The sequence below is a fragment of the Xiphophorus hellerii genome, chromosome 16, assembly GCF_003331165.1.
Source record: "Xiphophorus hellerii strain 12219 chromosome 16, Xiphophorus_hellerii-4.1, whole genome shotgun sequence".
NCBI classification, from domain to species: domain Eukaryota; kingdom Metazoa; phylum Chordata; class Actinopteri; order Cyprinodontiformes; family Poeciliidae; genus Xiphophorus; species Xiphophorus hellerii.
The window spans coordinates 18,690,389-18,704,637 of NC_045687.1; the positions used below are offsets into that span (position 1 = coordinate 18,690,389).

General features: G+C 40.9%; 1 protein-coding gene across 2 annotated transcripts; it reads right to left on the bottom strand.

Annotated features, from left to right (window-relative positions):
* Positions 1-5,792: 5,792 nt before the first annotated feature.
* Positions 5,793-13,259, bottom strand: adsl (adenylosuccinate lyase). Of its 2 annotated transcripts, none has more exons than XM_032588198.1 (12): positions 12,994-13,259; positions 9,266-9,469; positions 9,126-9,170; positions 8,879-8,958; positions 8,617-8,788; positions 8,492-8,538; positions 8,134-8,224; positions 7,981-8,050; positions 7,743-7,890; positions 7,481-7,661; positions 6,100-6,276; positions 5,793-5,954 (listed from the first exon to the last, which is right to left on the bottom strand). In XM_032588198.1, exons 1-12 carry the CDS (start codon positions 13,135-13,137, stop codon positions 5,868-5,870), a joined length of 1,446 nt encoding a protein of 481 aa, XP_032444089.1. In that variant the 5' UTR covers positions 13,138-13,259; the 3' UTR covers positions 5,793-5,867. The 2 variants fall into 2 exon arrangements, with proteins under 2 accessions (XP_032444089.1, XP_032444088.1); XM_032588197.1 differs by having other exon boundaries at positions 9,266-9,578; positions 12,994-13,255.
* Positions 13,260-14,249: the final 990 nt, after the last annotated feature.

The following is a 14,249-nucleotide window of genomic DNA, read 5'->3' on the forward strand; positions in this document are numbered from 1 at the left end:
GTCCACCTGACTTTAACAGGACATCCTCTCATAAACTGCCTGTCTTGTTTCCAGATCCTGTTAGATGTTTGCAAATCTGTACGTCATAACTAAGATGGGGAATAGGAAGTGAGTCATATTAAATTACCTCAACTGGTTGTGTTTTCTTTTCTGAGCATTGTTTTTGCATGAAGACGCCTTGTGTTTGAGCGCACGGTGCCCCACGTTTGTCCCTGAGCGCATACCACCAGACCAGGAAAAACAGGCTGAATTGCAATGTGAGTGTGTGTGATGGGATAATCATAGGTGCAAGTGAACAGCAGAGGGAAGGCATGCGTCGCTGTCCGTGTGCTTTTCGGCCTGCTTGTTGAAAGCTTATTTCTCCTTTCGCCGTCTTGAGTCTCCCGCCATCGGAATCAGCACCTCTTCCCTCCGCCGCCCCCTGCCCCTCTGTCTTGTGCGAGCAACAATAGTCTATTCTGTGCTGTCCCGTGCGACTGGAGACACACCCAAAGCCAAGGCCATGGTGCGAGGGGAGACCGCTGGCCGCTGGCCAGCTGAGAGACACTGGCTCAATTCTCGTCTGGGACGGCCGATCCTGAGTCAACTGGGGAGCAGCGGGGGTCTTATCTCTGTTACCATGGCTGTCATTTGGCGGAGTGATTCCCCCGACACCACTCCTTACAAGAAAATGTCAAACTTCAGCAATTTATGAATAGTTTGTGCAGATTACATATGGTGGCCAACAAGCACAAGGTTAATGGGACTTGGAGCCGGACGATACGGCTGAAAAACCCATCACAATGTAAACATATCGTATTGGTTGATACTGATAATTATTGATTCGTGTTTTTTTTTTTGTTTTAAATATCTGAAATATTGCCAAAACAGTGTGGTGACCTTTCCTGTTTTCATCCCCAGCTTTCACTCTGCACCGTTTTTTAGCAACAATGAGTCACGATGGCAAAACCTGAAACTGCTGCTGCGACAAGTTACTCAACAAGTTGTTGCTAGGTAACCACAGAGCGAGTGAGGACATTGATGAAGCCAACCTTGCCTCTTCATTTGGTACAAATCCAAGTCTCAGTGGAATTTTTGAACAGTGTAAAGCATATCTTTAATCTATTGTCACATTTGTGCTGGGCAGATATTTAAACAGAAGAGGATGATTACTTACACTACAGCTGGAGGTTGGAGGGTGTGCACCATCAATGATCTTCCTGAGTGAAACATGCACTGAGATCAGAAAATGTGAACCATTTCCGGTTACAGTAACTACGTGTTGCGAAAGTAAAGCCTTTCAGAAATCAAAAGTTCGTACGATTAAAAAACTATTTTATTACTGTTTGAAGGTTGGTCTCACCGGAAACGTTTTACATGTGGAGTTTGCTGCTTTGTAATAGTGAAAATGAAATATTTTGAAAGGGAAACTTTTATGATAATCAGAAATTGTTAAATTATTTGTTCAATTAACTAACATAAACCCACAACTTTTCATGTTAGCTATGTCTTAAAGTCCACAGACTTCAATTTGTTGCCTCATATATATATATATATATATATATATATATATATATACATATATATATACAGTACAGACCAAAGGTTTGGACACACCTTTTAATTCAATGAGTTTCCTTTATTTTCATGACTATTGACATTGTAGATTCACACTGAAGGCATCAAAACTATGAATAACACATGTGGAAATATGCACTAAACAAAAAAGTGTAAAACAACTGAAAATACCCCTTATATTCTAGTTTCTTCAAAGTAGCAACCTTTTGCTGTGATTACTGCTTTGCACACACTCTGCATTTTCTTGATGAGCTTCAAGAGGTAGTCACCTGAAATGGTTTTCACTTCATAGGTGTGCCCTGTCAGGTTAATAAGTGGGATTTCTTGCCTTATAAATAGTCATGAAAATAAAGAAAACCCATTGAATTAGAAGGTGTGTGCAAACTTTTGGTCTGTACTGTATATATATATATATATATATATTAAACTAAATACTGTAAATGCAAATAGGTGTGATACAAAGTTTTCAGATAGTAATACACAACTAAATGAAATTCTGTGTGAAATTTGAATGTTTTTACAACCATTCCTCAGACAATATTATAGTAGAAAGTAGATGGGTACAAAATGGTTTGTTTGCGAGGACCAAACAGCAACATTCATGTAAGAATCCAGAATAAAAACTTGCAAAGGGGCAAAATGACATGGCTTACATACTTTGGTCATGGTCATTACTTCCAGGTAAGAGCTCATCTAGATTTATATGAAATAAACTATCTCCTCTCCTGCAGGTAAGATGTTAACTCAGCTAACCTCAGCAGCAAAAGATAAATAAAAAAAAATCCTGAACCCATTAAAGCTGAAAGTCACTCTCTTTCTGATAAGGGTCAGCTTGCTTTATTGTCTGACAACATAAATGTGACCCAACCGGCACACCAGTGGGACAGCAGCATGGGTCAGCCTAATTATGTAATTACCCCTTGTCTGATTGCCCTATGCAGCTGAGACGAGGGAGGGCCTTTGTGTGGCCGGAGGAATGTGGTGCACTTGGCATTTTTCAGCAAAAGGGCAGCTTTCTGGCAGGCGGTGCCAAAGAGAGGAGCGGAGGGTGAGATCACGGCTGCTGATGCCCACTCCTCTGTTGGGTCTTTTCTTCTTCTTCTTCTCCCCTTGGGACTTTCTTGCCGGCCTGCAGTCTCTCTATCTGTCCCCGGATCAAGCTCTTGGAAATCTAGACAATTCCATCTCTCTTCTGCATCCATCCTATTCCTGCCAATCATCACCCTGCTCTCCTCCAACAGTTAATCATCCTCTGCGTGCTTCCAGCCCCGAGAAACCCTTTTGGACGTGGAATGCGCAGGATAAGAAGAGCCTGACGGGTCACACTGTTACAGATCAGCCACTCCCATGTCTGATAACTCTCCTGGAGGCGGCCGCTCCTGTCGCAGGATAGGAAGGCATTGCTTTCGTTTCGCTGCGTGGATAAGAGGAATACCAGCGTCTGAGCAAGGTGTTAGGAGAGATTACGGCGCAGACTCAAACAGCGCGCCTCCCCTAGTACCTTCCCTCTTGAGTCCGAGTCAAAAGCAACAAAGCTGGTGTCACACAAACCATGTTCTCACCACACTTCAATAGAAAATCCAGAAAACCTGTTCTTCTTTTTCTTACATGTACATCAAGGGCCTCCCAGCTCATTGCATGTCGCTACTGGGGATTTTATGAAGCCTTTTCTTCTCACTAATGAAAACAGCGGGGTCAATGGTATTTTGGCGCCACGCTTCTCCTTCTGAATTCCTGCGCATGAGCTCCTGTTGAATTCAGCAGCATGCCGGGAAAGTAATGCTGCTGCAGAGCAGCTGGCGTACACACATTTTGTATTTTACAATTAGAGGGATTTACCAAAATTACTCAGATATCATCACAAAATGCAATATACTTCATGACTTTGTTGTGCTGGAACAGACGGAATTGAAAATACTTGAATTTGCCCTTTAGCTCTGATGACTCAGATATCCCTAAACAAAATCCAAATGATGAATTGGGGAAACAGTAAAGAGGTTCGGGGTAACTCTGATTGACAGGCATCAACCCTAGACCACATGGAAACATACACACACACACACACACCCACACGCACACGCACGCACACACACACACACACACCATGATGTTGTAGGGATATTTATTTTTAAGAGTTGGGAAGATGGGTGCAGCTGAATGTAAACCTGGAAGAAACCGACAACAATGACAATGATAAGACAACCAGAGAGAGAGACAACGGAATGGTTTGGACCAAAACATATTCAAATGTTTGAACGGCCTTGTCAAAGTCCAGCCCTTAAATCTGTGGCAAGACATGTCGAGGTCTAGTCTGTGGATGCACAAAGCTCATTGAAACATATCCTACCCTTACCTGCAGCTGTCACTGCTGTAAGGTGACTCTGCAAAGTTTGTTTCACAATATGAGGGCTAAATAAAAATGCACACCACACATTTCAGATGAAAATAAACAAATAATTCCGAAATCATCCACCCCACAAGCATACTATGTGTTGATCAATCACACGTGTGTCAAACTCAAAGCCTGGAGGGCCAAATTGGCCCCGCAGTAGTTTTTTTTATGTGGCCCACTTAAGAGTCTAGACTCGTAATAACTGTGTTTTTATTAATCAAATCCTATCAGATTTTGTTTGTATACTGCCAAATTACATCGATATGATAAGATGTTTAATAATTGTAAGACGTACTCATCATGTTAATGGGTTTTATCAATACCGGTCCTTTGAGGACATTCACAACCTTGATTTGGCCTAAAATGAAAACGCAAAAGAGGTTTTTGATTTAAAAACTGCTTTCTTTAAAAAATAAAAAAAAAGTTCAAGGTGGTTGACTAGGCTGCAGCAAATGGGTCAAACAGGGACTTCTGACAGCAGAACTACAATACAAGGGTGGGTCCGAAATCCCCAGCAGGACGGGTCAGGACTTGAGAATTTCCCACAGACTTGGAAGCTGCCCGTCTGGTCAGTGTGCCCACGCATCAAAGCCTCCCTCTGGTCATCACGCAGCATGAAGTATGTGAAAGAATGCTGTCAAGGCATAGGAGGACTCCAAGGGCTCAGCATTCCCATCACTAGCACACAAACACACCCCAGCAAATTTTTTACTGTTATAAATAAAACATAAAATTCAAGCTGAATTGCGGATTAGCACAAAGTGTCGCTCAATCGTAGCAACAGGGACCAAAGACATTATGTTTGGGTAAACAGAGACGGTTTGAAAGTTTGAGCCAAGAATGAGGCCTCTCCCACCGTCAGCCTATCTGTGGGAGATTCTTTGTTTTGCTCATCTTAAATAGCCCTGACGATTTTTTTTTTTAACTGAACTGGAGGCGTCTTCCAAATAAAAACTAAAAATATATATATACTGGCACGGAGGCAGATCTTCGTTTTCCCATCAGTTAGTGAAGACGTCAAGAGTCAAGGTTGCTCCACAGCGCCGCTGCTGGCCAAGGTTTAGCTCTGTAAACGTCCCCATCTAAACAAATCCCTCCGATTTGTGAAGATGGGGACTTTGCATCCCTTCTGAATTTGCACGTTCAAAATAAAAAAAATAAAATAAATCAGTGGTAAGCAAATACAACATGGATTTAAAAAAATAAACGTTTAGTGGATTTAAAGAACCAATTCTGATTAGAATTAAACGTTAATGCGTTTTTTATATATATAAAAAAAGGTAAATGGTGCCCCCTTGTGCTTGCAAGTGAGTACTGCTAGATGACTGCAGTTTTTACTAATGTCCAGAAATGCAGAAAAAAAAACAGTCGGAAATGGCCAATAATATGTCGATTATTTTTTTGATTAATATTTGGATAGCAAACGATGCTTGCTAAAATATATTTTTACAGAATTTGAATCAGGTAAGGCTAAAACTATGTCGCTTTGAGGAGCTCTGGGCAGAACAGGTTTACAGACAAATGCGTTTTCTTTTCATTTAAATACAAAACGCGTATTTGTTTTGCGCAGTTTGAGCTTTATTAGCGATCTGTTATTCTTTCAGTAAACTGTCTTTTTTTGAGTCTGCATGCTCCATTTAATGATTAACGGAATACTAAATTAGTTGACATTTATTCCTCTTTTTCTATAAACTAGATTCTACTTTTCACTACAAGTTCAAACGACAGTCTCCAGCCCTTAGTGGTTAATAGCTCATTCATTAGAACATTTCTAAGGATAAACTTCCTCACAGGCGCCATTTCACCTCCTACATCAGGCGGCAGAAACCACAGCAGGAGAAGGTAGAATTAAAAACACTTTTATTCAACTGTCTTTCTCTCAACTTTGTCCATACGGGTATTAGTGTGCCTGTTATCCTTAAAGCTCCAGTTCAATCTTCACATCCATCGTCGACTTAAAGGGCTCCAGCAGGGGGCGTATTTCTTCAGACAGGAACCTCACAACCTGGAGGACAGAAGAAAAAGGGAGGAAAAAAAAACAACTTTGCTTTGTGAACATGTTCCGAGGCAAGGTTTCTGAAACTTCGCTGTCCAAAATAAAAGCAGCAGGTCGAAGAATCATGCAGCGTCACGTTGGCCGTCTAACACACTTGCTGTGGGGCGCGGCCGACGAAGGTGCTGGGGTCCAGCAGGGCGTCCAGCTGGCCCAGGACGGGGGTGAAGTAGGGGTCTCTCTGGACTCTGGCCAGCAGGTCATTGTCGCCTCCTTCCTGTTTCACTACAGCCGCCGCCTCCTGGGACAGAACCCGGATCTTCTCGTGGCAGTCCTGGAGGGAAACAAGAACGGTATCCCTGGTAACCAGGGCAGTCTCAAGTCTTCAGGTTTTAACTACAGATAAAGACGATCCGAGTTTCCAAACCAGCCTGGGCCTACGGATCAAATGTCACCGTCCTTGTAAGTGTATCGATATCCGATATTAATATTGCTGTTATGGCCAATAACTGATATTTACCGGTACTGGATGTATTTACACTTTTAACACCATGAAAAAAATAAACAACCACTTCGCTCACTCACTGCACCGCTTTTCTGTTTCCGTTAAGCTACCCACAAACCTATGCTGCATCACTTTCTAATCAAATACCACATGGTCATTCCAGAAACAGATGGCAACAAGATGGAAATAAATATCAGTTCTTAATATTGGCCCAGCTTTATTTATCGGGTCGATGTGTCAAAGAAAATGACTAGCATCGGCTTTCTGGCTTGAAGCGATTAATTGTATTTATAGTGACGAATCACTTATTGAAATAATTGTCAACTAATTAACTAATCAATTAATTGTTAATAATTTTTAAAAAACACCTTTCTGTAAATATGTTAAATCCAAAACTCCTCAAGTGGCATTATTTTAGCTTCAGCCGGTTAAAATTCTGTAAAAAAAAAAAAAAAAATTACAACAATTATAATCTCTTACTGAGCACTTTTTGCTATCCAATAATCTAAAGAAAAAAAAAAAAAAAAACTCCAGATCTGCCTTACAGTATTGATGTCAAGCAGAAATCACTGAGCTTTTCATATGTTGATGTTACAAGTTTTTTTTTAACCCTTCGCTAGGAATGGTCAAACGCTCCCTAAAGTAAGCTGTTATTGTATTTAGGCAACAAAATATTTATTTTCTTATTTTAAAAAGCAATTGAATTATTTGCTTATTTGGATATTTGAATGTATTTTTAATTAGCACTAAAAAAAAATATACTTAAAAGAAATCTGCAGATGACAATTTTAAAATCAGATTGATTGTCGATAAGTAAAATAATCGTTCTTTGCAGCCCGAATCGGCTAATTGTTAGAGCCGATATTTCATGCTTCGCTAACCTGCAAGCCAGAACCGCCAAGTTAAGCTTCACCTGCCACACCAGTATAAACAAGAAATGACTGGAAAAGAATTGTGTTGGATAACTTACAAATAAATAAATTGTGAATTCCTTCAGGTTGTCTTTATCTGATGATCAGAAACGCCGTCCTACCTGTCTGTTCCCTCCAGCCTTCACCATGGCCATAATGATGTTCTCCGTGGCCATGAAGGGCAGCTCGTGGCGGATGTGCCTCTCGATGACCTTCGGGTAGACCACCAGACCCTCTGTGATGTTCTGCAGGGTGCTGAGGACGATGTCTGCGGTCAGGAAGGACTCTGGGAGGGAGATCCTCCTGCGAGTCAGCGAAAGAGAAGTGTAGTGATTGTTTTAGCTAGTCTACAGTGAGATCTGTTGCATGTGTTGGTAATAACACCTGTTGGCGCTGTCGTCCAGAGTCCTCTCCAGCCACTGGACCGACGCCGTTTGCAGTGGGTCGGCCATCAGCGCCACCAGGTGCCGAGCCAGGCTGCAGCAGCGCTCTGCCCGCATCGGGTTCCTCTTGTAGGGCATGGCACTGGAACCTGCAGCGAGGGAGCAACGACTTCTTAAACTTTAAACTATCTTAAGCTTTCATTTCTGGACAACTTCCTGCTGTAACATGCAAAACACACCGATCTGCTCTTTCTCAAAAGGCTCCTCTATTTCCTTCAGGTTGGCCAGCAGACGGATGTCCGTACAAATCTAAAGAGCAGTTTGAAGAGGAGAATCAACGTCAATTACATGTGAAAACCACTAGGTGGAGGCATTTATGTCCTCCGTAATACCTTGTGGACAGTACAGCCCAAACTGGCCAAGTTGGACAGAGAGTCGACGTCCACTTTACGGCTGTATGTCTGTCCGGTCACCAGGTAAGCTCTGAGGAAAAGGACAAAGACGTTAACGTCCAGAGACGGTTGATGTTCTCGGATCAGGGTTTGGATCATAAAGCTGCTGTCAGGACGTTCATCAGGACGAGATGAAGACTGTGGAGGTGAGAGCGGTCTTCTAATGTTTCGCAAACACAACATAATTTAATACAGCGGACAAATAAAAAAGGAAAAATGAGCCACCTCTATAGCTTAAGCTTCACATTACATCAGTTATTGATGCCAAGTTAAAAAAAACAACATAAAAATATCTTACTTTTTGAATCCAGCCATTTCTGTCACCTTCCTGTCCAGCTCCTCCACCTGATGGCACAAAAACGCCACGAATGCCATCAAATCTCTTCCGTCGCCCGCTGCTCCAGCGACCCTCATCTCTCCTACCTTATTGTGGTCCCCCTGAAAAAGCTGCAGGAAGCTAGCCTGGGTCCCGGTCGTCCCCTTGACCCCCCGGAAACGCAGGTCGTCACGGGCTCGCTGCAGGTTCCGCATGTCCATCGCCAAGTCCTGCAGCCAGAGGCACGCCCGCTTCCCTACGGTGGTGAGCTGGGCGGGCCTGGGGCGAGGAGGAGAGTTGAGGAGGGGGAGCAAAGGTTTGCGACGGAGAAAAGTAAAAACTTGGAGGAAAACATGTGGACGGACTCACTGGTAGTGTGTGAAGCCAAGCGTAGGAAGGTCTTTGTATTTCTCTGCGAAGTTTGCAAGCCTGTCGATGGCCCTCGCCAGCTGGAGGAAGATTCAGTTGTTACATAAACACGTGGATGTCACGTAAAGTTCAAATCTGGCGTTAAATAAGCGCAGCTCTTCATTCCGGCTCGCCGATTTGCTACCAAACAGCTGAGATGCACAGCTGGGTGGGGGCGCTTGTTGCAAGACCGACATCTGAGCCTCACCTTAGGGAGGAGGATGTCAAAGCCATCACGCAGCATAATGAGATCCTGGGGAAAAGATGCAACACAACAAAAATAGGTGGAGAATGTAAATAAACACAGCACGGTTTCCTCTCGGATTATGCAGTCGGAGAAATACTGACGGTGTTGTCGCCGACATAACAAGACGTGGCTCCCAGGTGGATGATGGGGGCGGCGGAGGGGCAGCAGTGAGCGAAGGTGTGGACGTGAGCCATGACGTCGTGCCTGAGCTTCCGCTCCTCCTCGGCGGCCATGGCGAAGTCGATGTCCTCGGCGTGGCTCTCCATCTCCTGGATCTGAGCGTCCGTGATCGGCAGACCCAATTCCTGAGGGGGAATGACGAGGCAGAGATGTCTCGACGCCAAGCTCCAGTGTTTGGGTTTGTAGAGTTTCGTTCTAATCAGATGTTTACGATTACGGGTGTTTTTGAAGAAACTGAAGGAAAACAGGGTAGGTGAGGTAATGTCGACCGCTGCCACTAGATGTCCCTGACTGCAAGATAAATTTCATATATTATGGTCATAAGACCACATACAAAACCAATCAAATGTTTGTGAGCATAAAGTGTTGTTCTGTGTACACTGAGAGAGGCTGTCTGAAAACAAGTCAACGTCAACATTAGGCATAAATAAATCATATATCTCCACTTGTCCAAAGTAGTTAAGTACTTTTAAAAGTACTCTCTAGCCACACCTCTGTTACAGGAAGTACGTGCTAAATAGAGTGAGTTTGTTGAACACTTTTCTATTCGTACTCAACACACAAAACACTTTACCACTCACAAATGCGCAGTCATCTTTAGTTTCTGATGTACAGAAGGCAAGAATTGATCAGTGAGGCAAACGCCTCAGTCGTTTGTGAGCATAAAGTTTATCAGCTAAGAAAATGCCTTTCTTTACACTGTAAAGTTTACAAACACTGTCGACATTTGCAGACCTTGTCAATAAGCACTCTCCCCATCTTCCTCTATGTTTAACCATTATAGCTTCAGTTGCAGCTTTTATTTTCTCCGTGTCTGAGCCAAATGGAGGACAACGTTTGACTGTAGCCTGCAATCTAATTTTACGTCAAATATTGAAACTTCCTTTCTATCAAGCAGCTGATGGCATTATCTTATAGGCCCAAACAACATGTACAGAAACAAAATTACAACATTAATGAGCCTAAGTGAACATTGTCTTTGGAACGCAGCTAGATTGCTGCCTTAGGGCAGTTAAAACTTTCGCACTAAAACGTCGATTGTTGATATAACACAAACTGCTCTGGTGATAAAGTTGTTGGGAGGAACTTACCGAGAAATGCCAAGGGACAGAAAATGATGGTCAGAACCAGAACAGAACTTTACAACATCTATCAGGTGACGTTCACACTACTGACAGATTTAACGAATTCGGACATGGAAGTAAAACAAATTATTGTAAGGTACAAACCTAAACGCCACTGAAAAGGAAAAGTTGTAAAACTGACAATGTATGATTGTACTGTGGTAAATAAATAACTGATGATCCGTAAGATAGTTAAATGCCCAGACCCCGAAACTTTACCATTAATGGAAATCAATGGAAGAACACGCTTATTTTTCCTCCACACCAACAATCCAGCAGTTTGTTGAACTGTCAGCATTACTTGGTTGACCAGAAAAAAACACAAGCAGTTGACTGAAGTTTGGACAAGCATGAGCCGACCTCGTGAGATCTCCTAATAACTTGATGAGTCTGGAATGTCTCTTTTTATGGAGAGTCAATGGGAATCTGATAACGGCTCGATTACATAGGAATGAGCAGCTTGGTCCCATGAGCACACTGCTAAAACCAGCTGGGGTCAAAGGTCAGATAGTAGACAGGCCAGTTCTACACATATATCGACTGAACACATGAAACCAAGACAGTTTAAAGCCAAATGCTAAAAAAAAAACTAAAATAAAAGGAACTTTGCTAGGCTACAAAGGTCAGAATACAAATATACTTCAAGTGCTGTCTCTGGTTACAGAAAAATACTGTGCTATATTCAAACGGTGCCTGTCCTAGCAACACTACAGTAACCCCAAATAGTGAATGTGAATCTGTGTGTAGGATGTCATGTGAGGCAGCACTCGTGAGAAAGGGTCTGTTAATGTTCACTTCGGCCCCTTCAAAGGGCACCTCATCGAATTAGAAGAGCTCCAGAGTTAAGATGCTGTTGAACTGTGTCCTGTCTGGTCACATGACCTTGGGGAGTATGAGGGGTGTTCATCTAAATATGAACAAAAAAAAGCACATTTGGTGAAATGTCAAATAAAGTTAATTTAACTTTATTTAATGCATTCCCCTTACACGTTGTGCGTACTTGGATAAATTGTGGAAAATGTATCTGATTGTTTTAAAAAGTGGGTTAGTAATCTCATGCACTTGTTTTGTTTTTTCTTATCATACTCAATGATCCCTCGTTGATTTTGGGATGAATGTTCAAAGCTCAACACAGTCTGAGAGTGTAGAAACCGGGTCAAGTAATTATTAGTCAACTAATAAAGAAAAATAGAGAAGTCAGAAACTTTAAACACTCTGCATAAAAGACGAATGACTTTTCATTAGTGCAGACAAAGCATCTGCATAGCGTAAGCATGACATTTCAGTAGAACTTGAGCTTTCCATGTCAGTAGTGTGGATGTGGTTTTTGTGATGTCTCTAAGATGAGACACTCATGTAAAAAAATAAAATAAAATCTTTGGACATGCCAAAAAAAATTTAAATAATCAAATGGTATCACAGTATCACATGTGCACAAAGGTAAGGCTGGCACATTTTATTCATGTCATAAATCCCAAACCTGCAATCATGTGACTAAATATAAACAGAATTTGGGAAATTTGCAACCCTTCTTATCCACTGAAACGTGTGCAGTCGGCTCTGATAACACTTATGGATGACTTTCCCAGAAACAAAATCTATTCAATCAACATCAGCAGTGGAAAAGACAAATGAGGCACATGCACCGTCCTGATAAAAGTACATGGATATGAAGAGATAGTGATCTGTTAAAACTGCCAGAAAAAAAGTAATTGGTAATGTTTTGGTCGACCCAAAGCTAATAAAGACGTTCTTGATTTGTCAGCATAACAAATTTTAAAAGCCAGACAAAAATAACCTGCATAAACACAAAATGGCATTTGGATGCATGTCTTATGCAAGATTTTTAAATTCTACTTTGCAGAATTGATTTTTAATTCAGACACTTTTTGAACATGAGAGACTAAACAGTAAGTCCGGACTTTGAGTAGGCCACTCAAACAAGTTTGTCATTTTGTTCCTTGTAGAGACTAAGAGAACTGAATTTATGGTTCCATCTTACAGGCCGTGGAGCAATTAAACAGCCTCAACCATCATAGCAGTTTAATTACCATCATATATATTAAAATTAACTGGATGATTTATGATGACAAAAGCAAGTGGAGGCAAAGACTTTCTTGAAGAATTACTGGGTTAGGCTTTCGATGACTAATTTCTACTTTTCATTTCTTTGTTATGAATCCTCATAACTCATTAACTGGGAATTAATGAGTGTGCTAGACAACTATTTAAGATTAAACCGCATAATAAAACTAATAAATGTAATCTGTTTAGAGTTTCCTGTATTATTTCTGTGTATAGTCATTGCATTATTAATCACAGAGGCATTTATCCAGTTACTATTTTTATGTAGATGGCCAAAAGTATTTGTAGTCCAGCAGTATTTCCGTATGTGCTGCAGCCACGGTCCTCCACTATATTTAGACCGGGAAATTTGAGAGGTCTGTGAAGGTCGCAAGCTTCAAAAGTTCACAAGTCGTTCAAAGTGGGACAAAGAGCGAAGCAAAAAAAAAAGCGGGTCAAACCTTCTCAGCTTTGGCCAGTAGGATCCACAGCTTCCTCCACGTTGTGAATTTTTTCTTGTCGCTGAAGTTATAGGCCATTTCCTTGCTTGCATATCTAGACACTAGCGGAGAGCGGTACTTCATGAACTCCTCGTCTCCCTCCATGTTTGCCGGACGAGGATGTTAAAAGAAAACGGTCTACCCGAAGCTTTTTGCATAAAACCACCAGGCGGCTTCCACGCCTTTCCTCGCTTGGATCCCTCCCGTTCCGCTTTGTCTTCTTCTTCTTCTTTCGCTGGTGGATGGCCGACAGCTTACAAGTGCAATACCGCCACCTTCTGATTTGGAGTACGAACCACAACGCAAATATTCGACAGAAATTGTTATAATTTTATGAACTGAAAGAACTCTCTACTTAAAACATTATCAGAATTTAAACTACGTACTTCTACTAAATTAACACCGTAAGACACAGTGTTGCAATAGTACAACAGCTCCACTCCAAACAAAAGAAAGTTTTTGTTTTCTCTCCAAACTTAGATTAAACCCCATTGGTCAAGTCTTAGAAAGCTATAAATTTCCCCTTCTCCACGGGGTCATAAAATACAACTTGAAAAACGTTGTCTGAGGAAAGTAAGTAAAATGTCTATTCAAATATTTTGGATGATCATTGCAATGTCATGCGTAACTTTGTACAACACATATACACAATTGGAAATAATTTTGGAATCTGTTCAAGGCCGATCTGTGCCAATGATTTATATATCATGTTATAGTAGTAAGTATGGTAGTTAGTCTTAGTAACTAAGTTAAGAAATTTAAATAATAATAATAATAATAAAATGTTATCTAAAACTTAATACCAAAGATATTTCTGATATTTTGGTCTTTTAATTATTAAATAATATATATTATAGATATGACAACATATAATAAAAAAAATATACTAAATTAAAGTTTAAATAAATTTGAAAAAAACCCCGAAATAAATAAAATGTGAAAAGGGAAATAATAATAATAATAATAATAATAATAATAATAATAATAATAATAATAATAATAATAATAATAATAATAATAAACTCAGCAATTGAGCAATACTTTTAACTAACCCAAAGTGAAATTTGACATTGCAACAACTCTTATTATAGTACATTTAGTTAAGGTCGGTGTTTTGTATTTATTTTACTTTCTTACATAAATTCGCAAATATGGTTTCTTTTTTTTTTGTCCCCGATCTCGCAAACGACTGACTGCGAGTATCCGAACTTGTTAAC